Raw genomic sequence first — 27,662 nt, forward strand, 5'->3', positions numbered from 1 at the left:
TCAACTAAGGCTGTATGCCAGGCGCTTTCATGTGTTATTTAATCATGAAGTAGTCTTGAGATATCTGTTATCTCTGTTTTTCAGATAAAAAACCAGTGTTTAGTAACTGGCCCAAGATGAGCCTAGGGCTAGCTGGCCAGGGGTGGGTTCCAGCTACACTCTGCTTCTTGTCGGTTTGTGTTAGCTAACTCCTGTGTGGCTTTTTGCTTTGGCTCTCTGTTGAGTCAGCAGAGATCTTTTTCTTTGATAAGAAGCAATACCTAGAGTTTTAGGGTGCTATGCTACTGCTTGTTTACCATCTCCCTGCCCTGTGAAACTGCTTGTGAACCTAGGCTGGGTACGGGGGTCCCTGCAGGAAGAGTCCAGATCCAGCAGTTACTATAACTGACTGCTAATCCCTGATAACTTTCTCAAGTAGAAAGGGGTGACAGTTAAAAAGAGTAAGCCTTGGCTGGGCATGGTGGTGTGTACCTATGATCCCAGCACCCAGGAGGCTGAGGCAGGAAGATAGGGGGTCAGTTCAAGGCCAGCCTGGGCTGTACCTCACCCCCTGCCTCGTACCTCACCCCCTGCCCCCACCGCAACCCCAAGGAACATAACCTGAGGTTTTTATAGGAGCTGGACTAGGGGTGGATCTCAGCTTGCTTTCAGAAGCTGGGTTGAGAGTCACAGTTCAGCTTTCATGTGATCTCAGCTCCTTTTCGCAAGTACACAGGTGCTGTTTATTAAGGTCGAGCCCGCTGATCTGACCTAATTTGGGAGGTAGACCTGGTGCTGGCAGTACAGTTGTAAACCTTCAGGTCCCAGCAGTGTTGGGCTTGAGGTTGAAGTTTTGTCTCTATCAGATTCTTGCCTTAGAACAAAATTCTAGCCTTAGCCACTTTATGCTCTTACGCGGGGTGAATGTGCACCACCTCAGGAGGGTGGTCAAAGGAGAAACAGACTGGCCTTTGGGCTTGGCTCTTTCCTGTTTTCCATGTCAGTTCCTCACACCGCTGCTGCAGAGCCACTTCCCAGCGCGTTTTTGATGACCTTAGGCCAGGCAGAAGTGAACCAGCCTGCCTTTGTTCAGGTTTTGCCAGCATGGCTGTCCCTGGGAATTTGTTTTCCTTAAACACTTTTGGAGTTAGTGGTCATGATAAAGCTTCGAAGGATTCCAAATGTAGTTTAGGTGTTGATAATGGAAAGGCTCTCTGGTTTAATATGATTAATATACATTTTGTCAATAGCTTATCAGTATTTAGTATCAAATGCTTCAGAACAGGCACCAGTGACTAATACTTCATAGAATTTTTGTTCTTGTTGTGAGATAGGACCTCTTGGTGTTTTGTTTGATATGGTTTAGTTTTTGAGGCAGGGTGTCCCCACCATGTAACCCAGGCTGGCCTCGAACTTGTGACCCTCCTGCCTCAGCCTCTCAGTGCTGAGATGGCAGACATGGGCTACCGTGTCTGGCTTGTTAGAAGGCTGAACACGTGTTATATTGGGGTGGTCCTGGAAACCAGAGTGGCCTCAGGTGTCAGTATGGCTGTTCCACCTTTGCTTAACTAGAGACTGTGGCGCGTTTTACTTGGCCTTTTGCTGCCACTCCTTTCTTTCCTCACCCTCTCATTGTTTTTTTAAGTTTGTTTTAACACTTGAGAGAACATGCAAAAACATTAAAAAAGTAAAGCCATTTTTCTGCTTTAATCCCCCGCCCCTTCTGGATTGTTTTGGAGCAAACTCAAGAGAGGTCATTTCATCTTTGAATACTTCATGTGAATGTCCGTGAGAGCAGGGTGTTTAGCATAGCTCTCCTACTAACGTCATAGTTATACACGTTAACGCGATGCTCCCTCCGGCCACATCACGCTGCACCTTTGTTCTCCATGGGGTTTTCTGAAGCCCAGGTTCTCATCTTTCTGCTGGCCTGTCTCTTCCTTCATGACTTGCTTTTTCTATTTACTTCTTAATTGTATCATACCGTATCAAAACAAAACTTCTAGGGGCCCAGGATTTAGCTCAGTGATTTCGCCACCTGCTGCGCAAGCGCAAAGACCTGAGTTTGATCCCTGGTACCAAAAAAAAAAAAAAAAACTGTATAAAAACTTCTAAATATAATCAATATTTAGTTAGTATTCAGATTGCTTTTGATTATCTTAATTTTTTTTTTTTTTGAGACAGGGTCTCGCTCTGCATTTCAGGCTGGCCTTGAACACACTGTGCAGCCCATGGTGGCCTCAAACTCATGGCATCCTCCTGCCTCAGCCTCCTGAGTGCTGCGATTACAGGATTTTTATTTCCCTTTGGTTTTCTAAAACAGGGTCTTGCTGTGTAGCCCAGGCTGGCCTTGAACTCACAGTCACCTTCCTACCTCAGCCTTCTGAGGTTGGGATTACAGGTGTGCATCACCATGCCCAGCAAGAAGGATTTTAAAAAATATTTTATTAGCTAGACATGGTGGCCTGCACCTGTAATCCTAGCACTTGGGAGTCTATCTTACAAGCATCATGGCGAATTGGTACATGTGCATAACACATCTTAATTCTTTTAATGTCCTCTTCCCCTCTCCTCCATATTTGTCTTTCTGGGTCTGACTTATTTTTGCTTAACAGAATGTCCTTTAGTCCATTTATTTACTATAAATGACATTATTTATGATGGAATAATGCCACATTTTCTTTACCCACTTACCTCTTCATAGACACCCAGCTTGATTCCATATCTTAGCTGTTGTGAATAGTGCCGCAAAGTACAGATAGGTGTACAGGTATCTCTTCGGTGTGCTGATTTCATTAAAAACAAGGGTCTTCCCTCACATAGCTGCTCTTCCATCTTCAAGATTGGATCATTTAACATTGACCCTTACTGTATCAGAGTTATAGTACCTAGCCTCACTTTATCAGCTGTGTCAATGATGTCTGTTATAGCAGTCCAGGATCACTTACTGCATTTAGGTGTCATGTCTCTTTATTCTTTAATTTGGAACACATTTATAGTCTATCTTTGTCTTTCTTGACCTTAAACATTTTTGATAGGACAGTTGTTTTGTAGAATATATATCTCTTAATTTGGGTTCTCTGAAATTTCTTCATGATTAGACTGAGATTATGCGTTTTGGCAAGAAAACCTAAACAATATTATTTACTCTTTTTTTTTCCAGTACTGAGAATTGAACCCAGGGCCTTTTGCACTAAGCTATACCTCCATCCCTTTCTGATTTTTGTTTATTTTGAGATAGGGTCTCACCGAATTGCCAGGCTGGTCTGACACTTGTGCTGCTCCCGCCTTAGCCCTTTAGAGTGTCGGAGGTATAGTTGTGCACCATCACACTTGGCTGTCACTGTCAGTGACTTGTATTCTTTTAATGATATGTGGGATTGAGCCATGTCTTGTGCTTGCTAGGCAAGTGCTCTACCACTAAATTCTACCCGCCTACCCTTTTTTATTTTTGTTTTGAGAAAGGGCCTTCTGAGTTGATCCAGCTAGCCCTGACTTACATCCTGCTGCCTCTGCCTCCCAAGTAGCTGGCACACATCATCATACCTGGCTATCTTCAGTGCATTTTATCAGAGGCACATAGTTTGTCTCAGTATTGGTGATATTAATGTTGGTCACTTGGTTCAGATGGTGCCCTCCAGGTTTTCCTACTGTGTAGTCCGGGCTAGCCTCAAACACAGCAATCTTCCTGCCTCAGCCTCCTACAGATTACAAATGTGTTAGCCACACCCAGCCTGTTTACATTTATTAGTTGGCATTCTACTATAAGAAAGAGCTTTCCCTTTTTTAAGACAGAACTAGAGACATGGTCAGATTTTCATTTTAAAAAAATTTGGGGGGCGGCCAAAAATACTTTTAGGTTGTATTATGACGCATGCTGTTCTCACTCTTCCCCAGAGGTTGGAAAGGTGTATGAGCATTGTGACGTCAATGACGACTGGTGTCTCTGAAAGGGAAGCCAATGACGCCCTCAATGCCTACGTAAGTATCACTCTGTCATTACACCTGTTTCTGCTTCTGGGAAATCTCCAAGATACAAGTAGAAAGATGGAAAGACCAAGTGGCTGGCAACTGGGGGACTGAAGTTTACATCTTGCCTCCCCAATCCAGGTCTCCCAACTCTTCTTTCTTACTGTGGAAGTTCATCTCTGAGCCTTAGGCATCTTTTAAAAGTTCAGTTGTGTAGTTTTTTTCTTTGTCTTATATTGTAACTTTGTCATTTCTATTAATCTGTGTGGGTGAAATGATTTTTAAATAGTATATATAAAAAACTTAAATCATCTCAGGTACAAAGTAAATATTCAAAGTATTACCTGCTTGTTAAAATATGTATTATATGTACTTTGTCTTCACTTGAGAAACTTTCGAGGTTCAGTGATTTGCCCACAGTCATGGCTTGATAGGTGTGCTTATTATTTCGTGATTGGCTCTTCCCAGCTTCCTGTCTGTGAATGGCTGATAAGGCCTGATAAAGGTGGAGAAGGATTTTTCGCTTTTGGTTTTCCCATCTTAAACACTCTCTGCTTGCTTAAAGTGGATGTAAAAAGCAACAAGGGGCTCTCCCTTCCTTCTACCTTTCTCTTAAAACAGCTGCCTTGTCTTTTGTGTGTGCGTGCGTGTGTGTGTGTGATACTGGGGATTGAACCCCAGACCTATATACATCCACAGCCCTTTTTATTTTGAAATAGGATCTTGCTGAGTTGTCCAGGCTGGCCTGGAACTTGTGATACTCCTGCCTCAGCCTCCCAGGTAGCTGGAATTACAGATGTGCATCACCTTGTGCACCATGCCCAGCTGTGGGTTCTCTCTCTCTCTGTCTCTCTCTCTCTCTCTGCTATCTCTAATTTTTTTTTTTTTTTGGTTCCGGGGATTGAACTTGAGTCCTTGCGCTTACGAGGCAGACGGAGGAACCACTGAGCTAAATCCCTGGCCCTTGGCTATCTCTTAAAAGAAGGAAATCATCAAAATTTAAGAGTTGGCCAGGTGTGATGGTGCACATCCTATAGTCCCAGCACTTTGGAGGCTGAGGCAGGAGGATTGCCATGAGTTTGAGGCCAGCCTGGACGACATAGTGAGTTCAGGACTAGCCTGAACTACACAGTGAGACCCTGTCTCAAAAAACTAAAAAAAAAAAAGATTTAAGAGTTGATCCTGTAGGGCATGGTGGTGCATACCTATAATCCCAGTGCTGGGGAGGCTGAGGCAGAAGGGTTGCCTCGAGTTCAAGTCCAGCCTGGGCTACATAGTTAAGTTCAAGGCCAGCCTGAACTGCACGACAAGACCCTGTCTCAGAAAAAAAGAGTTGGCCTGTGGGCATGTAGCTTTGGTAAAGGACTAGTCTAGCATGTGTGAGGAGCTAAGCTCAATCCCTGGTACCTCAAAGAGAAAAAAATGAAAAGGAAGGAAGGAAATGTTGCTTATTCTCCATTGCATGTTACTTGAGAGTCTCCAATTTTCTAGGAGAAACTACTCAAAACCTACTGCTTGTAACAACCAGTTTCTTTCCCTCTCTGAATTTTCAGGTATGCAAAGGACCCCCCCAGCATGAGGAAATCTGTCTGGGCCTCTTTACTCTGGTCCTTACTGAGCCTGCCCAAGCCCAGAAGGTGAGACACCAGCTCTGGACCCACAGGCTTCTCAGATGGGGTCTGGGAACATGGTGGAAGTTACTGTTTAGCTGGAGTCCTAACAGACGCTTTGGCCAGAGCTGAATCATATTCTTCAGGTGTAATTTTAACTTCCTTTTTCCTCTGAGTGAACTGATTATTCTTTGAGTAAAGTCCTTTTTATCCTTAGATTCTGGAGCTAAAATGCAAGAAAGGGAGTTGTAAGACTGAAAAAGCACTTACAGATTTAAGTTTTGGATCTTTGAGGCCAGGCTTGAAGGGTTGGGATTAATCTGAGGGAGAGAACAGCTTTACGGGGCCCATGAGGGTTTCTGTCCCAAAGAGCATGACCTCTGCTGCAGGCTCTGCCATCAGCAGGTGAATAGAAAGCAGCCTTGAAATTGCTGCAAGTACAGTTCAGATTTGACACAACCGTAGTGATGAAGAAAGCACTGGAGTGTGCTGGAGTCTGACTTCCCAAGGAACATGCAGGAAACCTGTTCTGCAGTTCTTTTTTGTTGTTGTTGTTTGTTTTGTTTTGTTTTGGATACTGGGAATCAAACTCAGGACCTTGCGCTTTTGAGGCAGGCAGCACCATTGAGCTGAATCCCAGGCCCTGTCTGCAGTTCTTTACAGAGGAAGAGACTCTTATGTGGCGTGGTCTAAGTAAGGTCCTTCCTGGAAGTGAAGGACTGGACAATAAGTTGATCTCTGGATTTTTTGCTAATAAAGTAGCAAAATTGAGTCTTCCCCAGATTTCCCCCTGTAGAGCAGTTCTGTGTCCTTTGTGTCTTGCCAGAATGATTTAAAGTTTGTGTCTGGAGTCTGGCTTCAAATAGATGATGTAAGAACAAGAGAAGAGGGCTGGGGATTTAGATTAGAGGCACCACGCCTGCTCGCCAGTGCAAGGTCCTGGATCCTTGGATCCCTGGTACCAAAAAAAAAAACAGAAGAACTCAAAGTTGGGGGAACTTGGTGTTCTCCTCGGCTTTTCCCTGAATAAGGCTAGTATGGAAAGAGGCAGATGTGCTCTTTGCCCAGTATTCTATTGACTCAATGCAGAGAAAATCTTTTTGATGCTCCCCAAATATGATACGAGTTTGATAGCTTCATGTCTTCCCCCCAAACTACTCCTGTTTTACCGGTGAGGTGATTTGGAGGTTAGTGATGTCCTTGTTTGTCCAGGGAAAAGCAAAAGAAACTCATTCCCAGGGATAAGGACAGGACCCTTACGAGCTTCTAACATAGCTACAGTACTTGAATTAACCTTGGGGAGGATTTATGAGCATGGGAACGTGGTGTGTTTATACTTCTCTGGTACCAGCTAGGATAGGGTTTGGGGTAAGGGTAGATGGTACAGCAGCAAGTATTCACAAATCTGGTTTTCTGAGAGAGCCCAGGCAATTGGGAACTTGTCGAGTAAGGTTGCTTTCATCTTCATACTGAATATAACATCAAGATCCCTGAAAACAAATGAATGTCTCCATTTGGGTGGTGTGAAACAATAGTATGAGCCCTTTGATTTAAAAGAAATTGTTACCGGCCTCGCTTTGGCAGCACGTACACTAAAAGAAATTGTTACCAAAGATAAGAGGAGGTGGGTGGGGGTTAAGGTTTAATTTTTTAGTGTGTGTGTGATATGCTAGGAATTAAACCCAGAGCCTTTTCTCTGAGCTCTAGGTCCACCACCTCCCCCCCTTTTGGGGGTTACTGGGGATCGAACTCAGGACCTTGTGCTTGCAAGGCAGGTGGCGGAACCACTGAGCTAAATCCCTGGCCCATCCTTCCTCCTTTTTGAGACATTGTCTCACTGAGTTGCCCATGTTGGGCTCAGATTTGTAATCCTCTGCCTCAGCCTCCCAGAGTGCTGGATTATAGGCAATGAGCCACCGCGCCTGGCTTCTCATATGGATTTTTAAAAACTACAGTTAAAATTTCACTTAAGGACTGTGGATATAGCTCAGTGGTAGAGCACTTGCCTAGTATTTATGCGGCCTTGGGTTCCATCCCCAACCAAAAACAAAGTCTCACTTAGTCATCTCAGTGCAAATTAGTCTTGCCTGCTGAAAAGGTTTGTTTGTTTCAGGTTAGAGCTGAGTCAGCCTTAGTAAATCTCAGTGAAAGGGGGGAGGATGGGCAGTATTTCTGGCTCTCTGCCTGTCGTGGCAGGGAGAGGCCACTGGGCTTGGATTGTGAATTCTTGTTTTGTACTGAGTTTGGGTGTCCAGACCCACCAAAGCCTTATGCATTCTTCTTTTTGCACTGTGCCAGCCCTGTGAGGATGGCCCGAGCTATCCTCAGGTCTCGTAGCTGGTGGATAGTTGCACCCAGATTCCTGCTCATGTGCTGAGACCTTCCAAGTGAGTCCCCACCTCTGAGCCTCTTAGACTGAGTTCCAAGTCAGCCCTCTCCAGGGAATTAGGAGGAGAGTCCTAGCTGAGTGTGGGTTGTCAGTAGTGACTCATTTGGAGACCCTTGGGTTGGGTCAGGTGTGTGTGAACGAGTGATGTGTCAAGAGCTTTGACCCTGTTCCCTGAAAGGACTGAGACACAGCCCCAGCTGATTAGCTTGCATGTTTCTGTCCTACAGAAGTTTCAGGTGGGAGTTACTGAAAAGGGTGATCTTAATGTATTGTTTTAAGCAAAACAAGTATTTTCTTTTTCCTTTTTTTTTTTTTTTTGGTACTGGGGATCAAACTGGGGTCCTTGCACTTGCACAGCAGGAGGCGAAACCACTGAGCTAAATCCCTGCCCCAAAACAAGTATTTTCTAAGCTTTTACTTGGAGTTAATTCTACCTTTGGCACAGAAAATCCCCAGGTGGATTTAGGATTAAGTTATTCCTGAATCTCCACCAGCCCAGAGAGCTGGATGGTAGAGAAGGTGGTAGTAGAAAGTAAGGCTCAGATATGTTAGACACTGCCTGGGGAATGCAGGAGTTGGAAGCCTCTGCCAGTACAGCAGGCAGATCGGAGGAGTTGGGATCTTAGCGCTTTGTGGCGCAAAGGTGGGTTAAAAGGTGAACAAGAGCACAGGTAAGGGAAAAGGTCAACTCTTGGTAGAGAAAAGAATATGCATGGGCTAGTTTTGGGTTCTTTTGTTTGTTTGTTTGTTCTTTGGATTTTTTTTTTTTTTTTTTGGTACCAGGGAACAAACTTGGGTCCTTGTGTTTGCACAGCAGGCAGCGAAACCGCTGAGCTAAATCCCCGGCCCGAGACAGCATCTTGCTATGTAGTTCAGGCTGGCCTCCAGCTCACTCACGGCAATTCTCCTGCCTTTGTCTCCCGACTACCGGGATTACAGGCATGTGTCAGGCTCTTTGTTGTTACTACTTTTTTTTTTTTTTTTTGGTACTAGGGATTGAACTCAGGACCTTGTGCTTGCACGGCAAGCACGGTGCCACTGAGCTAAATCCTCGGCCCTGTTGTTATTATTCTTGTTGCCATCTGCAGGCCTTCAGATGTTGTAGTAATCTGCCTGATTTTTATCCTTTTGGATGAGACCCTGACAGGCTAGAACTTATCAGGCTAAGCTGGCTGCTAATGAGATCCCCTAAGCTATTCCTCCAGGGGTCTGGTCTCTCAGAGACTGGTGAGGAAAGCTCTTGGGGAAAAAACAGTGCCCTCCCTCACCGCCCCAAGGGGTGGAGACACTGAAGGACCTCTAATATTGGCAGAAGCAAAAGGTATCCCAGAGGAAAAAAGACACTGGGTTAAGAAAGTTCCATCTTGGTCTGTCCTTTCTGTGGCTCTGATCTCTCAGTGCTCCTGGGTCAGAACAGCTTAGAGCACCTCTGGGTTCCTTCTGACTTGCTCAGCCAGACTCACTTGCAGTGACCTTTCACTGGAGGATGAAAAGCAGATGGCCTCCACCTGGTTTTGCTCAGCTTGTGGCATCAAACAGGGCGACAGTTCCTTAGAAGGGAGGCAGGGGCACAGGGTTAGGACCAGGAGCTTTGCCCAGCAGGTTTCCGTCCCTTATTTAAGAAGAGCTTGGTCCTTCCCCCCCTGGTTTGAGGAAGAGAAGCCCTACGGAAGGAAGTGTCCAGAATGGGAAATGTTTCCCTGTCACTCAGTACTTCCTTGGTATTCGTGAAGCTTAAGAGACAGGAGAGGGGTTCTCCTCTGGCTGGGGTCAGAGCCTTCTCCTCAGCTTACTAGCTGCTCACACACCTCACTTCCCACAGTGTTACCGGGACTTGGCTCTGGTGAGTCGTGATGGCATGAATATTGTCCTGAATAAAATCAACCAGCTATTAATGGAGAAGTACCTGAAGTTACAGGATACCTGCCGTACTCAGGTAAGGCCAAAGGAAAGGAGAGGGTCCAGGGACAGAATGTGAGCTTAGTGTGCACAAGCCCCTGGGTTTGATCCCAGTTCCCCCATCCCCCCAAAACGAGGATCCAGCTCAATGAAGATGAGAAGGGACAAGAGGGAGGGATTGGGGCCAGCACACCCCTGCACTGTGTACTTCAACTGTGTGCCTCAGTTGGCTCCGTTCACTCATAGCCCTGTTGCTCATCCTCTCTCTCCCCTTTAGTTGGTATGGTTGGTTCGGGAACTGGTGAAGAGCGGGGTTCTGGGAGCCGATGGTGTTTGCATGACATTCATGAAGCAGATCGCAGGTAAGTTAGATGGTAGGACCCAGAGCAGGAGCAGAGCCAAGGCTGAAGTCCAGGCAGAGAGAGATTCGGCACCTGAGGGATTCGGTTCCTGGGTTGCTTGGCTTCCCTTCTGATGTGGATATCTGGCCATGTGTGTTACAGGAAGACACTGACTAAAAGCACTGGGGCTCTTTTGAAGCAAAAAGTATCTGTCCCACCCCCAGTGCTGAGGACTGAACCCAGGACTTCATCCATGCTAGAGAAGCACTCTGCCACTGAGCTACATCCTCCACCCTTACTATATATTTTTTTAAATCTTTGAGACAGGATCTCACTGAGTTGTCCAAGCTGGCCTCGAACTTGTGATCCTCCTGCCTCAGCCTCCCATATTCCTGGGATTATAGGCAAGTGCCACCTTGCCCAACTCTTAAAGCAGTAAATCTTTTAGTTTTTTGGTTTTTGTTTAGTTTTGGTTTTTGGCTTTTTTGAGACAGGGTCTTGATATATAGTTCAGGCCAGCCTTGAACTCACTATGTAGCCTAAGCTGGCCTCAAACTCATGGTGATCCTCCTGCCTCAGCCTCCCAAGTACAGGTATTACAGGTGTGCACCGTCATGCCTGGCTTAAAGCAGTAAATCTTGCCTTGTTTTCTTTTGCTGCCGCACCCAAGTCCTGGCAGTATTTTAGCCAGACTCCTCAGGTTTGATGGCACAGTGGATCAGAAAGGTATGAGGAGAGACTCCAGGGCAAATAGTTTGTTCCCACATCCTTATGTTTCAGAAAACCTAGACATCTTCCCTGGCTCCACCCTTATGTTTTGAACACTTGCTCTTAAATAATTATGGCATCTAATGGGGCCAGTCTGAGGGACAAATGATGTTACAGAACAGATTCTGACATTTAGGCTTTATTATCATCTTGGCATTGGTGACGGAGGCCTGCCCGTGTGGCCTCTTCTCTCAGGATTGCATGTCTTTGTTTAAAAATAACCCAGCTGCTAGACCTCAGCATTTGCCATTGGTGCCTTGCCTCTCTAGGGCTTTATGTAACACCGATTCCCCCGTCGATGTGTATGGCCTGTTGTGAGCCTAGCCCAGGGCTTGGGACCTCCAGATGCCAGACATCACAGTTGCCAGCCCCATGCTTTTCTCAGGCCCTATTTAAGATATCACCCTTGCTTCCTAAGTGGGCATCCCATTCTCTTGGCCCTTTTCAAGGGACAGAGTGCTCCTACTCTGACTCCCAGCTGTGGAAAAGTAGCCGCTCTGTTTTGGGGGAAACTTCAGAATATTTCCTTCCTTTCTCTCTAGAGGTGCGGGGCGGGGGGTACTTTAAAGGCTGACAGATGAGAAGCGAGTAGTTTATCCAGCACACAGGACAGCAGTGGTGGGATAGCAGGGTGGCCAGCAGGACAGATGAAGAGGTGGATTTGCTGACTTGCTGCATTCTGTTCTTCCCTTCGCCCTTTGAAATCAGGTGGAGATGTGACAGCCAAAAATATCTGGTTGGCAGAAAGTGTTCTGGATATCCTGACGGAGCAGAGGTAGTTTCCTGCGCAGGGTGGGGCAAGAGCCAGACATGGCCATGGGGCTGTGAGTATGGGTGTGGGGATGTCTGCCGAGAGGGCCTTCAGTGAGGGACCCGGGGTGAGGGGAGTGAAGACATTTAGTGGTGCGGTGGGAGGATGAACGCCGTGACATGGCCCACAGGCTGAAGGAGTGGGAAAGAAGGGCATTGCTAAAATATCTCAGCGCCCAGGACAGACTTGGTTCATCTGATAAGGGTTTATTTTTGATCCAGACCTCCTTGGAATGTTTGTCTTTGAGGAAGCTTGGGGCAGGGAATGAGCTCAGCAGAGTGGGGCTGGCCAGCCACCCGGGCCTGGCAGGTACTGCTGCTCCTCTCCAAGCTGCAGTCCACCACGTGCTCTGGCCAGCGCAGGGCCAGGTGGGTGAGGAGGGAGGCGCTGTAGTGTGTCCTGCTGGTCGGCATGGGGGGCTGCAGGCTTCCGAGATGGAGAGTGCTTGGGGGTATCGCACTTTCTGCCGGCTCTTTCCCTGCCTCATCACACTGTGGGCCCAGAGAGGCTGTGAGAACTGTTCCATATCTGAATTTGGGGGTGAGATCGTCCCTTTGGGTCTGTGACCCCATTCTTTGTGTTAGTTTCAGACTCTGTGGGTGAGGTCACCACAGTAGTCAGACGACTGAGAGGGCTGATAGTGCTGCCCATGGTATCTGTGGTTTGCAAGGACAGACCTCTTCTTGCTGGCGGGTGCCGTGGCGGTGCACACCTGTAATCCCAGCACTTGGGAGGCTGAGGCAGGAGGATCACTGTGAGTTTGAGGCCAGCCTGAACTACATAGCGAAACCCTGTCTCAAAAAAAAAGAGAAAAGCAGACCTCTTCTCGCAGTTCAGGCTTGAGAAAAGCCATGGCTGAGTACAGCTTTCTGCCCAGGCCTGCAAGCCATGCAGTCTGCTGTGCAGCGCCACCTGGTGCTGTGGCGCAGATGTGCAGCTGCACTGGGCCTGGTGCACTTCTCCTGCACGGAAGAGCCTGGCTGTGTCTTCCCAGCTCTCGGCCCTCTTGGGTCTGTTTCCTTGCTGTCCTGGGCCAGAGGGCCCGCTGCATCTCTGCTTCTCTTCATCTTGCCATTCCAGGATGCAGATATGATCATCACCTGAGCTAGCAGTCTTTCTAAAATGGGATTTTTTTCTCATTCTGTGCCTGGTGCCAGATCCCTTCTGTCCCCATACCTTACAGCTGACGACTAGTAGCCAGTTAACTGCCCTACCCTCTGAAAACTCATCCTTTGATGAAAGTGAGTGCCTTGGAATTTGAACTATGTCCTCTTTCTTCTTCAGTAGCCTTCCTCTCCCCTTCCAAGTGTTTTTCAGGCTGGAAGGATAAAAGGTGGCAGGCAGCTGAGGCGCCCCACCCCCACACATGTCCTTGCCTAGTGTTGCACTGTGTGCACGGAAAAGGCCAGAGTCTTTCAATTAAGCAGCTTGAACACTTTTCCGGAATCAGGATGTTGCCTGGCTGGATTAATTAAACTCCTTGTCCTCTTCCTCCAGTGCCAGCCTTCCAGCAGGGCTGCCAAAGCCATTAGGAAGTATTTGCTTGAGGGAGACTGCGCTTGGTTTGGGCGTGTGACAGCAGATTAGTTTTAGGGATCTCTCCACTGTGTTTTTCTCCTCCCTTTTCAACCGTCAGGGAACAAATCCTTTAATTATCACTGTTTTCCTTAGGGAGATTCTAAAACTCCCGGAAACGTAGACTTTGCCATTTCTTCTTTTTTCAGATTGTGATTTAGGGCAGGTGACTCGTTGTCTCAGGGTGGGGCCAGTGGCAGGAGTGCCTGGGACAGGTGTGTGGATGGTGGGCTGCTGCTGACAGGGTTGATGGAAGGGCTGGCACAGTGTTCTAAGAGCACAGGGGCTGAGGGGGTCTGGGGCCCCCCTGGAGGTCCTTGGACACACTGGGAGCTGTTGACTTAGGGTGCCTTTCCTCGTAGCCAAGCAGGAAGGAAGCTGTGCCTGTCTCCGTCCCTAGTAGCTCAGTCATCAGTAAGTCAACAGAATCATTTTAGCGCAAGCTACATAAGTAGTTCTGTGGTAAGAAGAGTTTGCTTTAATTCGTACCTGTCCTTAGTGGGTACCTCGTAGAGAAAATGAGTAAGTGATGCTTTACGCTACCTGGTTGATAGTTTGAGATAGGTAACGCCCTGAGCGAGCAAGCAAAAGAAAAATTTTAAGGGCCGGGGATTTGTCTCTGGTTTTGCTGCCTGCTGCGCAAACACAAGGACCTGAGTTCAATCCCTGGTACCAAAAAAAAAACCAAAATAAAAAATGTTAAAAGAGCCTCTTCCCAGTGTCTGATGATCAAGCATTTCTGAGACACTGGAGCCAAGTCCAGGAGGGTGGATTAGAAGGGTGGTAAGTCCAGGAGGTGTGTGGGTCCAATGTCTCCCTCCCTGCAGGGAATGGGTGCTGAAGAGCAGCATCCTCATCGCCATGGCTGTTTACACATACCTCCGCCTCATCGTGGACCACCACGGAACCGCCCAGCTGCAGGCCCTGCGGCAGAAGGAAGTAGACTTTTGCATCTCACTGCTTCGGGAAAGGGTGAGGGAGTAGGGCAGAATCAGTGCTGGGGAAATGAGACCCAGGATGGGATACCATATAGGTTTTGTGCATCTCGGCCAGAGATCCCTAAGGCCTGATGTTTTCCATCATCCTTAGGTAATGGTAGAGTGGAGAGGAATCAGAGTGGAGTAGCCCTACTTCCTAGAATGGCACCTCTTGTGCCAGCATCCTGGGGATTTTTCTGGTCAGTTTCTTTTTTTCTTTTTTTGAGACAGAGTCTCACTGTGCATTTCAGGCTGGCCTTGAAGTCACTATGTAGCCCAGGCTGGCCTTGAATTTGCAGTGATCCTCCTACCTCAGCCTGCTGAGTGCTGGGATCATCGACGTGTGCCACCACACCCAGCCTCTGGTCAGTTTCAAGGACACTCGTACAATGGACACAGGCTGTCTCTGTGTACCCACTGCTGCGTTGTCCCTCGGCCTGCCCACCTGAGTAGTTGCCATAATCGGGTGGATTTCCGAGTTGTCTACTATCAGATCTTCTGAGAGAGAGAGTCCTAGAGCTATGCTAAATATGGTAGTTCCTGGCCACATTTGGTAATTTAAATTAAAGTCAGTATCAGATCTTTAAAATTCAGTTCCTTAGTTGTGTAAGTAACATGTCACCAGTGGATATTGTTTGGACTGTACAAAAATAAATCATTTCTGTCACCAAGAACATTGTGTTGGACAAAATGAGTTTGAGGTAGTGTGTCTGGGCTCGGCTTGCTGGCCCTGGCCTTTTGGAATTTTAGTCTCCCTTGAACTGTACCAAACCAGTTTTGGAGAGGGGAGAGGATTAATGTGAAAGTCATCAGGACTTCAGCACTTCTTAGTAAGTCCTCATCCTTGGTGTCAGCCCCCCACCTCACCTCTTCCCTGAACAGCCAATAGCCGGTCCCTTGCTTCCAGAAGAAATCATACAGTCCCTTCCACCCCCTTCCTTCTCTCCCTAGAACATGTTGTTCCTTTGTCCTCTGTCCAGAAGGTAAACGATCTGTGTTTTGCTCTTTCCTGTGTCTCCCCCTTTTCCCTCCCCCCCATTAAGTTCATGGAATGTTTAATGATTGGCCGAGACCTCGTAAGACTACTTCAGAATGTTGCTAGGATACCAGAATTTGAACTGCTTTGGAAAGATATTATCCATAATCCTCAGGCCTTGAGTCCTCAGTTCACAGGTAAGTGCCTAGATATCCTGTCCTTGAAGGGTGACAGATCAGCATATATGTCTTGAGTGAATCGAGAGGACAGTCGGGCTGGGGATGTAGCTCAGTGGTTCCGCTGCCTGCCTCGAAAGCGCAAGGTACCAAGTTCAATCCCCAGTACAAAAAAAAAAGGACGAGATTGGATAGCAAAGCCTCGGGCAGTGAGATAGAGGGAACTTGAGACAGTAGGCTTTACCAAATACAACTGGATATGGGATGTCAGAGGCAGGGGACTGTTCACCAGGTTCCTAGACGGCTCCCCCTTGGCAGACTCCAGCTGTCATTACTCCAAAAAGAAAAGGGAGAGAGAGCTGTGACCTATCCCCTTCCCTTCCTGGTAGCGTCTTGGCTCAGGAGGTGAGTTAATGACCAGTCTCCAGCCTCACTGGGTCCGGAAGGAGTCAGAGGTCAACTCGAGACTGAATGGGCAGAGAGGCTGGAGTTAGTCCTGTAAGCGATGGCCCCTCCCTGGAAGCCGTCCTGCCTCCTAACTCCAGGGATCCAGTTTGACTAAAACCCAGGAAAGGGCAAGAGTCTCCATGTGCCTTCCCCCAGCCAGGTCCTTTCCTGTCCTTTTCCCTCTCCCAGGTGCTGCGGTGCTTAATGGTAGCTGCAGCTTTGTTCCCCGCCCCTCCTCCACTCCCTGCATGCACAGGAGCGCACAGCACAGGCTAAAGCGGAGAACTAAGGAAAGAAGGAAGTGCTGGTGCTGCCTCACGGTTGCAATGCCTTACGTTGAACATAACTGAGTTACTTGATTGCCTCCTTTGTGTTAGTCACTTAACACTTTCAATCCTCAAAACAGCCTTATAAGATGGGCATTTTAGGGGCCGGGGATTTAGCTCAGTGGCTTCACTGCCTGCTGCACAGGCGCAAGGACCCGAGTTCGATCCCCGGTACCAAAAAGAAAAAAAAAAAGATGGGCATTTTACTTCCCACAGTCACAGATAAAGAAACTGAAGTTCAAAGAGATTGAGTTATTTGCTCCTGGTCACACGGCGAATAAGTGATAGAGGCGGTCTTTCTGACTCCACGTTACGTGGATTACAGGGTCTAGTGGTGGGGCCATCGGGAGCAGGAGGACAGACTGCGGTTCCCACTTTGCCCGTCTGTCACCCACTGCAGTAATGTGGATAGGGGGAGGGTTCTACAGGTGAGCAGAAGGGAAGAGTGAGTGTGGCTGGGATGGGGTTAGTTGGGGCGGGACATACAGAACGCTGGCTAGGGTATCCTGTGTCCCCAAGCTGCACCTCTTCTGGTCTTGTCATGGAATTGCCCAGTGGCAAGACCACTGGCCTTGTACCTGGTTCCAGCTCCCCACCTGCCTTCCATTCCTTCCAGTCTTCAGGTTGCTCTCCTTTCTCTTCCCTTCCACTCTTGATTCAGGTATCCTACAGCTGCTTCAGTCGAGAACATCTCGAAAATTCCTAGCGTGTCGTCTGACGCCAGACATGGAGACGAAGCTCCTCTTCATGACATCCCGGGTAAGCAGACCGTGGCGGTGGGAGCACGCTCTGAGCATGCATGACCTGTCCAGTGCTGATGAGCGGGCGTCCCTCATCCCTGGTAGTGGCCGCTTCCCTTCGTTCATTCTTGCCTACACTTTGTGTGCTGTGCTAAGAATTAGGGTGTGGTGTTGAATAAAAGGGGTGGAAGTCCAGTTCTTGGGAAGCTTTCAGCCTACCTAGAGGAGTCATTATTCTAATAATTCTGTATAAACAATGTTGCTCACAAGTCTAAACTATGCTGTGAAAGGGTAGAGTGAGGAGTGGGGACGTGGCTCGAGTTGAGTGCTTGCCCAGCATGTGTGAGGTCCTGGGTTCCATCCCCAGTACTACAAAACAAATAGGTAGATGAACATGTGCAGCTACGGAGGAACCATGCAGTGTCCATTGTCCTGGGTCCAGTGTCCCAAAGAATCTGATTGAGAAATCTGTGCTTTTAGCAGACTCCTCGGACACTCCCTCCACAGCCAATCTGTCCTTAGAGAATCTGAAAGGCAGCGTTCAGATTTCCCAGGTCACTCAGAGCTGTCAAGACCTGTGCTGTGAGAGCCAGGAGTGGTGGTGCAGGCCTGTGATCCCAGCGTTTGGGAGGCTGAGGCAGGGGTATCGCCAAGAGTTAAGAGGCCAGCCTAGGTAGTGAGTTCAAGGCCCGCCTGGACTCTGCATAGTGAGACCCTGTCTCAACAAAGAAAACAAAGATGTGGGAAGAAAGGAAGGTCTAGGTCCAGCCTGGAGGCGCATGGTGCTTATTCTCCTCTGTTCAGGGATCCTGCCTTCCCTTCCAAATTTCTTTTTCCAACATCCCCTTTCCCAGGTACGGTTTGGTCAGCAAAAGCGGTACCAAGATTGGTTCCAGCGCCAGTATCTGTCCACACCAGACAGCCAGTCTCTGCGCTGTGACCTCATTCGCTACATCTGTGGGGTGGTACACCCCTCCAATGAAGTGCTGAGCTCAGACATCTTGCCGCGATGGGCCATCATCGGTTGGCTCCTGACTACCTGCACAGTAAGGGGCTGGGTGTGGCTTCCCGAGCTCTCAATTCTCCAGGCTCACCTGAGCCTAAGGGCCTTTTACTGCATTCCTCCTGACTATTTTAGGCCTTGCCTCCAACTCTCTTTGTTTCTCATCTGGTTTTGGGATTGAATAATCAGAAAAGCTTGGCTTTCTGGAGTATCCCTACCTTTTTCCCTTTAACTTTTAGAAACCACCTATAGTTACTCTTGATTTTCCCCCCCAAAATTTGGGGCTTGCATTCCTTTTTTGTTCTTTCTTCCAGTTCTGGGGATCAAACTCTGGACCTTGCGCTTGCAAGGCAGGCAGTGGCACCACTGAGCTAAATCCCTGGCCCTTGCATTCTTTATAGATCCTCATCTCCATGCCTTTGGGCATTAGCTTTGGGTACTTCCCTTCACCATGTAGTGAATCCATGAATAGTGAATCCATGAAGGACCCATTTTCTTCCTGGCATTTTTCTTCCTGTGCTGGGAGTCTCTTTTCTGCATTCAGCTACCCCTGTCCTTTTCCAACAGGGCCCCTCTCCCATCTGACCAGGTCCTGGAGATGTGCTGATTTGCGGGTGTCAACAGGCTGTGCCTAGGGGTCTGTTTGCAGGAATGTGCCGGGAAGCCCGCCAGGGTTAGGGTTAGGATTAGGGTTAGTCTGAAGGTTGCCTCAGCTCCGGGTGATCAGTGGCCTCCTACACCCCTGTGTTCTCCTAGAGGGTCAGGGATAGGTCTCGCTGGTATGTGAGGAGCCCAGGCCAGTCCCCACCTCTTGGTTGGCAAGACCACGGGGTGCTCATGTTACATAGCCTCGGGGGTCCCTCACCCCTGTGGGATTCCACCCAGTCTCACTGGGAATTGAATTTCTTATATGGAACAGCCAGGTGGGTCCTGGAACCGACCCTGGGCCTCTGAAGGGAATGGAGAGGAGTTGGTTAATGAAATTACCTTTTGCCCCTTTCTTTTCTAGTCCAATGTGGCTGCTTCTAATGCCAAGCTGGCTTTGTTTTACGACTGGCTGTTCTTTAGTCCAGACAAGGATAGCATTATGAACATAGGTATGTGACGGAGACCAGGCAGCACCACACCCCCATGCCAACCCCCACTGCCTGTCCTGGTGACAGCAGTCATAAATCTCGGGCAGCCTGGTGTGGAGGCCACTCATCCGGGGGCAGTTCCGCTGTCCCTCAGCAGTTCTCCCTTGACCTAGAGGGAAGAATGCTTTGATGAGGCCACACATTGGCTCCATCCCTTCCCATAGCCTTCGCCTAGGTTCCGGGCGGGAGGGCTAGGCAGAGGGACAGAGGTGCCACACCTTGGCTTTCCTCTCCTGCCTCCCTTCTGCAGGCAGAGTGCTGGGGCTGAGAGCAGTTGGAGGGACTGTCTGTCCTTGGGTCTGCCCGATGCCATGGGGTGGAGGCCTTCATGTGTGCTGACATGCCACTCTGCGGGGGTGGGAACAGTGTCTGATGGGGACCATTTCATGCCGCATCCTCTAGAGCCAGCCATCCTGGTCATGCATCACTCCATGAAGCCCCACCCAGCCATCACTGCCACACTCCTGGACTTCATGTGCCGCGTAAGTGCCCCAGCCTCCCCTCTCCTCTGCTCCGTTCTGCTCCAGGATGGCAGCTGTCTTCCACTGTCCCCCTCCAACTGGGTCCCCCTGTGTGCCTCGTCTTTGGGAGCAGAAGGTATCATGAGTCCCACTCCCCAGGTTAGCGAAAACGTCCCTGCCATGTCCTCTCCGTCTCCGGTGGAGCTGTCCTTGCCTGTGGAGTTTCTCAAACACAGGATGATGACTCAAGGTGGACCCTGTCTCCCAGAGGAGCAGCCAGGTCCCTAAGGGAATGGTCAGGAGCACTCCAGTCCTCGGTGTCCCTGACCAAAACCCAAGCACCCTTTTAGATCTAGTAAGCCAGAATGCCCGGGAGGGAGAGTCCTGTGCTTATTCTCTCTGCTTCTTCCCTTCCAGATCATTTCCAACTTCTACCCACCACTGGAAGGCCACGTGCGGCAGGGTGTCTTTTCCTCCCTCAACCACATTGTGGAGAAGCGGGTCTTGGCGTAAGGAACGCACCAGTGGGGCGGGAGGGGCACTCACAGTTCTCCTCAGTCGGTCGGCACTCAGGCCGTCCGCTGCTCACCTCTCCACAGCTGTGAAAAGCGGCAGCTCTACCTCTGCCGCTGGTTGTGTATGTCCTCTTGACTCTTCAGGGACTTCCCTCGTGCCCTTGTATTACAAAGGCTTCAGGTGCCTTCCTGTCCCCGGTCGACTCCTTTGAAGGATCTGAGGATGACCCAGTTGTACCGCAGAGGCTTAGACCTGTCTCTTTCTTTGACGTTCAGTTAGAAGTAAGGACATCTGATGCTGACTCTCGTCTGTGTCTCCTCAGACACCTGGCGCCCTTATTCGACAACCCGAAGCTGGATAAAGAGCTTCGGGCCATGCTGAGAGAGAAATTCCCGGAGTTCTGCAGCTCACCCTCCCCACCTGTGGAAGGTATGGCAGCCCCCCACTCTCTCCCGGTGTCAGAAGAGAGAGGGACTCGGGGAGCCCTGTTCAGGATGTCGCCCCTGGGGAGTTTCTGGTTTTAACTGAGGCAGGGTCTCACTCTGTAGCCCAGGCTGGCCTTGAACTCACATCAATCCTCCTGCCTCAGCCTCCCGAGTGCTGGGATTACAGGCATGTGTCACCACGCCCGGCTGTTTTTACTCACTTTTGTGCTTTTATTCCTGGGTTCCCTCTCTTGTATAGTCTTGTCGTCTCACTCATCTTTCTTGTTCATGTACTTTTTTCTCCTATTAACCTCTCCTCAGTAAGTAGAAGGCTTTCACCATGGTGATTTGTCACACTTTAACTTTGCCCACCTCTTCTTTCTTGTGCAGCCCTTGACCTTGGCCCCTGATGAGAGGTTGTCACATGGGGCCTCACATCTTGCTCCTGATTCTGGACTGCATCTCCCACCATCTCTCCCTGTCCCCCCGCCCTCGCTGTCTCCTTTTGGGATGAGGACTTGACCCAAGCATTGCTTTGCAGCTTGGTTTTAAATTGAAGAGCACAGGGCACTCACTGCCCGCAGTCTTGGGGTACTCAGTCTCTTGTGTCCCGTGCTTTTCCTGCCCGGGAACGTCGCCAGCCCATCACAGAGGCTCGGAAGGTTGGGGTCCATCCTCCCAGGGTCAGTGCTCCATTCAGGGCACGTCCGTGTCCTCTTGTTTGGCCTCCAGTCTCCCTCCCAGAGGCGTGGGGCACTGGAGGGCACAGGAGACAATTGGCGCCTCTCTCCTCACTCCCAAGTCAAAATGGAGGAGCCAGTTTCCATGGAGATGGACAACCACATGTCCGATAAGGAGGAAGGTTGCTACGACAACGCAGAGGCAGCTTTCAGTGACGATGAGGAGGATCTCAACAGCAAAGGTGAAGGCAGCAGGAGGCCTCGGTCACAGGGGCAGCTGCCCGGTCAGCTCGCTTGTTAGCAGGGCTGCTGGTGAGGCGCAAGGCTGCAGAGCCACACACCTAAGACGGGCAAGAGGGCGAGAAGGCTCCCTCCGGCCTGCTGGTGGGGCCGGGCCGGGCCTGTGTGCACTGAACAAGCTGTGCCTGCCCAGGAGGCTGAGGAGGGGTGGGCAGCTCGGGCGGGCGTCGGGGCAGGCTGACTGCTGTCCTCAACCACTGTCTTCAGGAAAGAAGAGAGAGTTTCGCTTCCACCCCATCAAGGAGACTGTTGTGGAGGAGCCAGTTGATATCACCCCCTACCTAGACCAGCTGGACGAGTCCCTGAGGGACAAAGTACTCCAGCTGCAGAAGGGGAGGTGGGTGCAGGCCCTGCTCCCCACCTCGGAGCCCAGCCCAGGCTCTCCTGGTGCCCAGGGGTGTGGCAGCATAGGGCTTGGCGGGAGACGAGACACGGATGTGGGGTGTGGGCAGGGGGTGACTGGCCCTGTTCCCTAACCACTTGGGTTCCCGCTCCCTCGATTTTGGGGACAAGCCTCTGAGAATCACAGAAAGATGGATGGCGATTTCCCTGTTCTTCAAACCTCTGCCCAGAAAACAGCAGATTTTCTTCCCTACAGCGCCCCCCGCCCACACCGGGGTTTTACACAGAGCTCCTTTGCTGTCTGTGCACCTGAGTGTTAGGGCAGCGCACTGCGCTAGATGTGTGTCCTCTGCTGTCACTTATGTCCCTGGGTTTCCTCCTGCTTCTGTGCTGCAGTGATACGGAGGCCCAGTGTGAGGTCATGCAGGAGATCGTGGACCAAGTCCTGGAGGTGAGGAGGAGTCCCGCCCCTCTGGGAGGAAGCAGCCCAAGCTGCCTGGTGCAGAGCCAGCTCCCTGAGCTCCTGTCCCTCCCCAAGATGAGCCCGCCTGATGGGGGACAGGGTGCTTGCTAATCCCCAAGGGGAAGCAGAGAAGCGCAGAGGCCTGGGGCAGTGGGTGCAGTGGGGCAGGCTTGGGTCCAGGTGGTGATCAGCCCGCTCCTCCCCTCTTACCACCCAGGAAGACTTCGACTCCGAGCAGCTGTCTGTCCTGGCTTCCTGTCTGCAGGAGCTCTTCAAGGCCCACTTCCGTGGGGAGGTGCTGCCTGAGGAGGTTACTGAGGAGTAAGGCTCATCCTCCCTGAGCCCTGGGTCTAGCAGCTGGAAGTGTACTCTCACAGCCTGAGTCTAAGAGGCACCTTGCTGCCGATTTGAGAAAATAGCCTGTTCCCTTGGTGTTGGATTCTCATATGCACTGATTCACAGAAACAAGGGTTTTTGTCTGCTGAGCCCTCTGCTGGGGTGGGGGACGAGCACTCTAGCCCTGCTTCAGATGGGACTGGACTCTGGCTTGAGCTCTCCCTGCAGGGCAAGAGCCTCACCTTCAGTGGCAAGGACAGTTTCAGATCATGGTTCCCTGAAGAGCTGATTTCTCTGGGACAGCAGCGCATGTGCCCTTGGGGTTGTAAAGATGCAGGCGGGCAGACAACCTCAAACACCCCCCACCCACCCCCACCCCCCTGCTGCCCCAGCCACCTGCTGCCACCGTCTTCCCCTCCGGGCGCTCATGTGTAACTGTCCACTTGCAGGTCCCTGGAGGAGTCCGTAGGGAAGCCTCTCTACCTCATATTTCGGTAAGCGCCCAGCACTGGGAGAGGCTACTGTGTCCTTCACCCTCCCTGACAGTGCAAGTCCCTGTCCTAGGTCATCACAGGGCTCCCTTTCCAGAGAACAGGGGTATACAGTGGCCAGAGAGCCTGCCACGGAGAACTCCTGTCCTCCCTGCTTCTCCAGGAACCTGTGCCAGATGCAGGAAGACAATAGCAGCTTCTCTCTGCTCCTGGACCTTCTCTCTGAGCTGTATCAGAAGCAGCCCAAGATTGGTTACCACCTGCTATATTACCTGAGGGCCAGGTGGGTGAGGAGCCCGCGGCTCTCCAGGTGTCGGGAAGCACCCTGGAGAGCGAGCCTCTCCTCTTGCACACTGACTCTCACCATTGGCTGTCATCGCCAGCACCTGCCATGTATTTGTTCCAGTGCTAGGGACTGAACCCAGGAGCTTGTGCATGCTGGGTGTCTTGTCTCTCTGTCTGTCTGCTGTGATACTGCGGACTGAACCCCAGGCCTTTTCACTGGGCTACCTCCATACCACCTCACCTATGCTTTTTGAGCCAGGGTTTCTCACTAAGTCACTGGATTGTCCAGGGTGGGCTTGAACTTGAAGTCCTCCTGCCTCAGCTTCCCAGAGTGCTAGGATTATAGGCATGCATCACCACCAAGCCCAGCAAGTTTTTGTTTTTTTAAATAACAGCTTTGTTGAGGTATAATTCATAAAATTGACCTTTTAAATTGTACGATTCTGGGCTGGGGATTTAGCTCAGTGGTTTCACTGCCTGCTGCACAAGCGCAAGGACCTGAGTTCGATCTCTGGTACGAAGAATTGTATGGTTCTGCCAGGCATGGTGGCTCACACCTGTAATCCCAGCACTCAGGAGGGTGAGGCAGGAGAATTGCCTTGAGTTCAAGGCCAGCCTGGGCTACATAGTGCGTTTAAGGCCAGTCTGGACTATAAAATGAGATCCTGTCTCAGACAACAAAAAGTGGTTCAGTGGTTTTTCGTGTCTTCACAAAGTTACACAGGTGTCACCCCAGAGAAACCCCCTGGAGAAGAAGCCCGGGACCTGGGCGTTCGAGCAGACACTGCCCCGAGCCACCGCTGCCCATCACCAGCCTGGCTCGACACTTGATGCTGGTCTTTAAAGCATGCGTGTGTGCTGGGAATTGAACCCAGGGTTTCACGCTGAGCTACCCTTGAGCCCCTTTTTTTTTGTTTATTTATGTATTTCACTTTTATTTTTTCTTTCAAGACAAGGTCTTGCTAAGTCACTATGTTGCCCAGACTGAGCTCAAACTTTGATCCTCCTGCCTCAGCCTCCCGAGTGCTGGGATTACAGGTGTGCACCTCCACACCTGGCTTTAAAAAGTTACATTTTTATGAAGTCAAGTTCATCTGTTTTTCCTTTTGTCATTTATGCTTTTGATGTCAAGAAGACTTGCTCCAGTGTTTTCTTCTGGGAGAGTTGTATGGCTTTGGTTCTCACATGTAGGTCTGAGCCCTTCTGAGCTAATGTGCAGGGTATATGAGTGTGGCGGCAGTCCTTACCTCCCTAGTGGGCTTCCTCCAGCCTGCCGAGTGCCTGCGCTGTGCTCTCCCCCAGTGCGCTGGAGAGGGAAGGGAGACGGTGTATCCTAGCCCTGGGCCCTGGAGCCCTTTCGGGAGCAGCTCGGGGTCTGCAGGAGGGTGGGAGGGCAGGAGGGTGTGTGAAGAGCAGCCGGTGGCCCCTTGGCACCGTGGCACGCTGGCTCAGGCCTGCTGCTCTTGCAGCAAAGCCGCAGCGGGAAAGATGAACCTGTACGAGTCATTTGCCCAGGCCACCCAGCTGGGGGACCTGCACACCTGCCTGATGATGGACATGAAGGCCTGCCAGGAGGACGACGTTCGACTGCTGTGCCACCTCACACCGTCCATCTACACTGAGGTCAGTGCCTCCCGTGCCTCGCACTCACTGCCCACGGCCGGAGCACAGCCCAGGCATCATCATGACCACTCACTCCCTCCTGTAGCACAGGGCCCCCGCCCCTCCGTTCTGTGGTACTGGGGCTGAATCGAGGGCCTTCAGACTGCATCCCCGGGGCCCTCTTCCTTTGTCTTGTTTATTGAGGCCGGGTCTCACTCAGTCACTGAGTTGCTCAGGGTGGGTTTAAACGTGCAGTCCTGCCTCGGCCTGGGATGGGATTACAGGATTGCCCGCCTTTGCCCAGCTTGCAAGGCGGGCACCGTGTGGCTGAGCTACGTCCCCGCCCACCACCTCTTCTCTTAAAGGTTGAAGGTTTGCTGAGGTTCCAGAACTCCTGTCCTTCGGCTATATTGCGGTCTTAGCTGGGACCTAGCTCCCAGCTTTGGGCCCCCAGCCCAGCTCCAAGTTCAGACATCTGAGGCCCTGTGGGCTCAGGACCCGCCTCGATTCTCTGAAGAGTTCCAAAGACCAGGGTCCCTGTGACACACACTCTCGTTTCCCCTGCTTCATCTGCAGTCTTTTCTTGGAACTGGGACAGAGGAGGAAGTTTTGCCACAAGTTCCCAGGAAGAGAGTGTGGCCCTGACTGCATAGCTTTGACCCCGCCAGGAGTGGAGGGAGGGCGGTGAGGGCCTGCCCACCCCCAGACGCTCTCCACACCTTCTTTGGCTGGGAGGCGCCAAGGGTGGATTTCTCTGCTGCAGGGATGTCGTGCTCTGTGACACTCCCACAGAGAACTGACCGTCACCCAGTGCCGTCCACTCCGGCCTCCCCCTGAAGCCCACTCCTCTGCTGCATGCCATGTGCGCGTGCACAGGTGCCCGTGATGAGGGCAGGATGAGCATCGCCACAGCTGCTGGGTCTCTGGAGGGACTCGCTTGGGGTCCCTCCTGCCAGCCCCGCCAGCCCCTGAGCTTGTGGTGGAAGCTGAAGGCTCAGCCCTGAGTCCCTGCCCTGGTTTTCCTCCTTTTCTGTCTAGTTTCCAGATGAAACCCTGAGGAGTGGGGAGCTGCTGAACATGATCGTGGCTGTTATTGACTCTGCACAGGTGAATCTTGAGCTTTGTCATCCCAGACACTTGAAGACAGGCCTAGGGGTCGGGGCTCTGCTCTCTCTCCAGCCTGCGGACAGGAGCAAAGACTGCACAGACCCCACCTCCTGGCCACCCTCAGGTGCACCATAGGGCCTGGGGGCAGGAAGGGAACGTGAGCCAGGGGGAGGGAGGCAGGCGGGGTCAGCTCATGCTGTGAGCCTCCCTCGTCCTCCATGGTCTTCGGACACTCCTGCTTCCTCGGGGACAGCTGAGGTAGCCGGTTTTTAGGTCTCAGCTGACCTTTCCCTGGCCTCAGAATGAAACAATTGGATCATTTCCACTTGACCTTTCACCATGCGGAGGCCCCAAAGATTGCAGTTTTGCTCAGGTCCATCTCAGGCCTGGACTGGGACCCCATTTCTTCTCCCATCCACTCAGTCTCCACTCAGAGAGGAACCAAGCAATGAAAAGCCTCCTTTTTGCTTTTGCCTCTGCCTTTCCCTGCCCACCCCAATTCAGGGCCCAGCTTCCTCAGGCCCTCCTGGCTCCTCAGGCTCTGGTGCCCTCTGTCACCAGGCGCTGGCAGCTTTTCATAGCCGTTTTGCCGCACGCGACCGTAGGTCCCAGTTAGACCTGTCGCTATTGCAGCAGCCCCTTCGTCCTCAGACCCGCTTTCGTAGTGTGCTGAGCCTTCCCCTTTCGCTGGCCTCAGGCCCTTTTAGGGCTAAGAGGTCTGCTGTGTCCCTGCCCCTCCATAGCTGCAGGAGCTGGTCTGCCATGTGATGATGGGGAACCTGGTCATGTTTCGGAAGGACTCGGTCCTCAACATACTCAGTAAGTGGCCTGGCCTCTCGGGTCCCTGGGAGAGGAGAGGCAGGGAGAGCAGCCCTGTGTGCTTTCTGGTAACAGGAAAGCTGGTTCTGGCCTGGGAAGTGGAGCAGAGCACCACCCACCCCGCTGTGTGGTCGTGGGCCCGTTCTCTGTCCTGCTTGTCCTGGAAAATGGAAGCTTTGCCCTCATCCCTCCAGCCTTGGGGCCAGTGGGAACGTGGAAGCCCTTTGAGGCCTGGGAGGGAGGGAGCATGTGGGGAGGGAGAGGCTCTACGCCTGGGCCACTGCCACCAGCCCTGTGCCGTCCCTGCCGGGGTGCCACGCCCTCGGTGGGTCAGCTGTGCTGAAGTCGGGCATGTGCATGCGGGAGAGGAGAACGAGAGGTTTCTTCTGTTCCTCCCAGTCCAGAGCCTGGACTGGGAGACCTTCGAGCAGTATTGTGCCTGGCAGCTCTTCCTGGCCCACAACATCCCCCTGGAGACCATAATCCCTATCCTGCAGCACCTCAAGTACAAGGGTGAGTAGAGCTGCAGCTCGGGGCGTCCAGCCGGGGCGGAGCTGAGGCGACTGGGGCCTGGGTCCCCAACACCCGCAGGCAGAGCAGGCCGCCCAAGAGCCCCGCCGCCAGCGCTGAGCCACCTGCTAGGCTGGGGCGCAGGCCGGGACTCTCCCTGGCTCTCGGTCCAAGGCTGTGCTTGCTCTCCCAGGGGCTTGGCA

General features: G+C 51.1%; 1 protein-coding gene across 5 annotated transcripts in view; it reads left to right on the top strand.

The window, feature by feature from the left end:
* Ints3 (integrator complex subunit 3) overlaps positions 1 to 27,662 on the top strand; it is a 38,511-nt gene that overhangs the window by 8,356 nt on the left and 2,493 nt on the right. For 2 of the 5 annotated variants that reach the window (XM_004871421.4, XM_087203452.1), the window contains 23 exons: positions 3,877 to 3,960; positions 5,502 to 5,585; positions 9,770 to 9,883; positions 10,124 to 10,208; positions 11,664 to 11,730; positions 14,169 to 14,313; positions 15,362 to 15,491; positions 16,905 to 17,002; positions 17,838 to 18,029; positions 18,996 to 19,083; positions 19,525 to 19,604; positions 20,001 to 20,092; positions 20,422 to 20,528; positions 21,327 to 21,446; positions 21,712 to 21,841; positions 22,243 to 22,297; positions 22,527 to 22,630; positions 23,095 to 23,139; positions 23,300 to 23,419; positions 24,891 to 25,044; positions 26,062 to 26,130; positions 26,874 to 26,949; positions 27,349 to 27,462. In XM_004871421.4, coding sequence (XP_004871478.1) covers positions 3,877 to 3,960; positions 5,502 to 5,585; positions 9,770 to 9,883; positions 10,124 to 10,208; positions 11,664 to 11,730; positions 14,169 to 14,313; positions 15,362 to 15,491; positions 16,905 to 17,002; positions 17,838 to 18,029; positions 18,996 to 19,083; positions 19,525 to 19,604; positions 20,001 to 20,092; positions 20,422 to 20,528; positions 21,327 to 21,446; positions 21,712 to 21,841; positions 22,243 to 22,297; positions 22,527 to 22,630; positions 23,095 to 23,139; positions 23,300 to 23,419; positions 24,891 to 25,044; positions 26,062 to 26,130; positions 26,874 to 26,949; positions 27,349 to 27,462 — 2,353 coding nt within the window. Of the gene's footprint in view, positions 1 to 3,876; positions 3,961 to 5,501; positions 5,586 to 9,769; positions 9,884 to 10,123; positions 10,209 to 10,514; positions 10,592 to 11,663; positions 11,731 to 11,987; positions 12,135 to 14,168; positions 14,314 to 15,361; positions 15,492 to 16,904; positions 17,003 to 17,837; positions 18,030 to 18,995; positions 19,084 to 19,524; positions 19,605 to 20,000; positions 20,093 to 20,421; positions 20,529 to 21,326; positions 21,447 to 21,711; positions 21,842 to 22,242; positions 22,298 to 22,526; positions 22,631 to 23,094; positions 23,140 to 23,299; positions 23,420 to 24,890; positions 25,045 to 26,061; positions 26,131 to 26,873; positions 26,950 to 27,348; positions 27,463 to 27,662 lie in introns of those variants that run through there. The other 3 variants (XM_087203453.1, XM_087203455.1, XM_087203454.1) reach the window with 3 other exon arrangements.

Source organism: Heterocephalus glaber, unplaced genomic scaffold (assembly GCF_053883595.1).
Source record: "Heterocephalus glaber isolate CG9 unplaced genomic scaffold, H.glaber_assembly_v1.0 deba00001795, whole genome shotgun sequence".
Lineage (NCBI taxonomy): Eukaryota > Metazoa > Chordata > Mammalia > Rodentia > Bathyergidae > Heterocephalus > Heterocephalus glaber.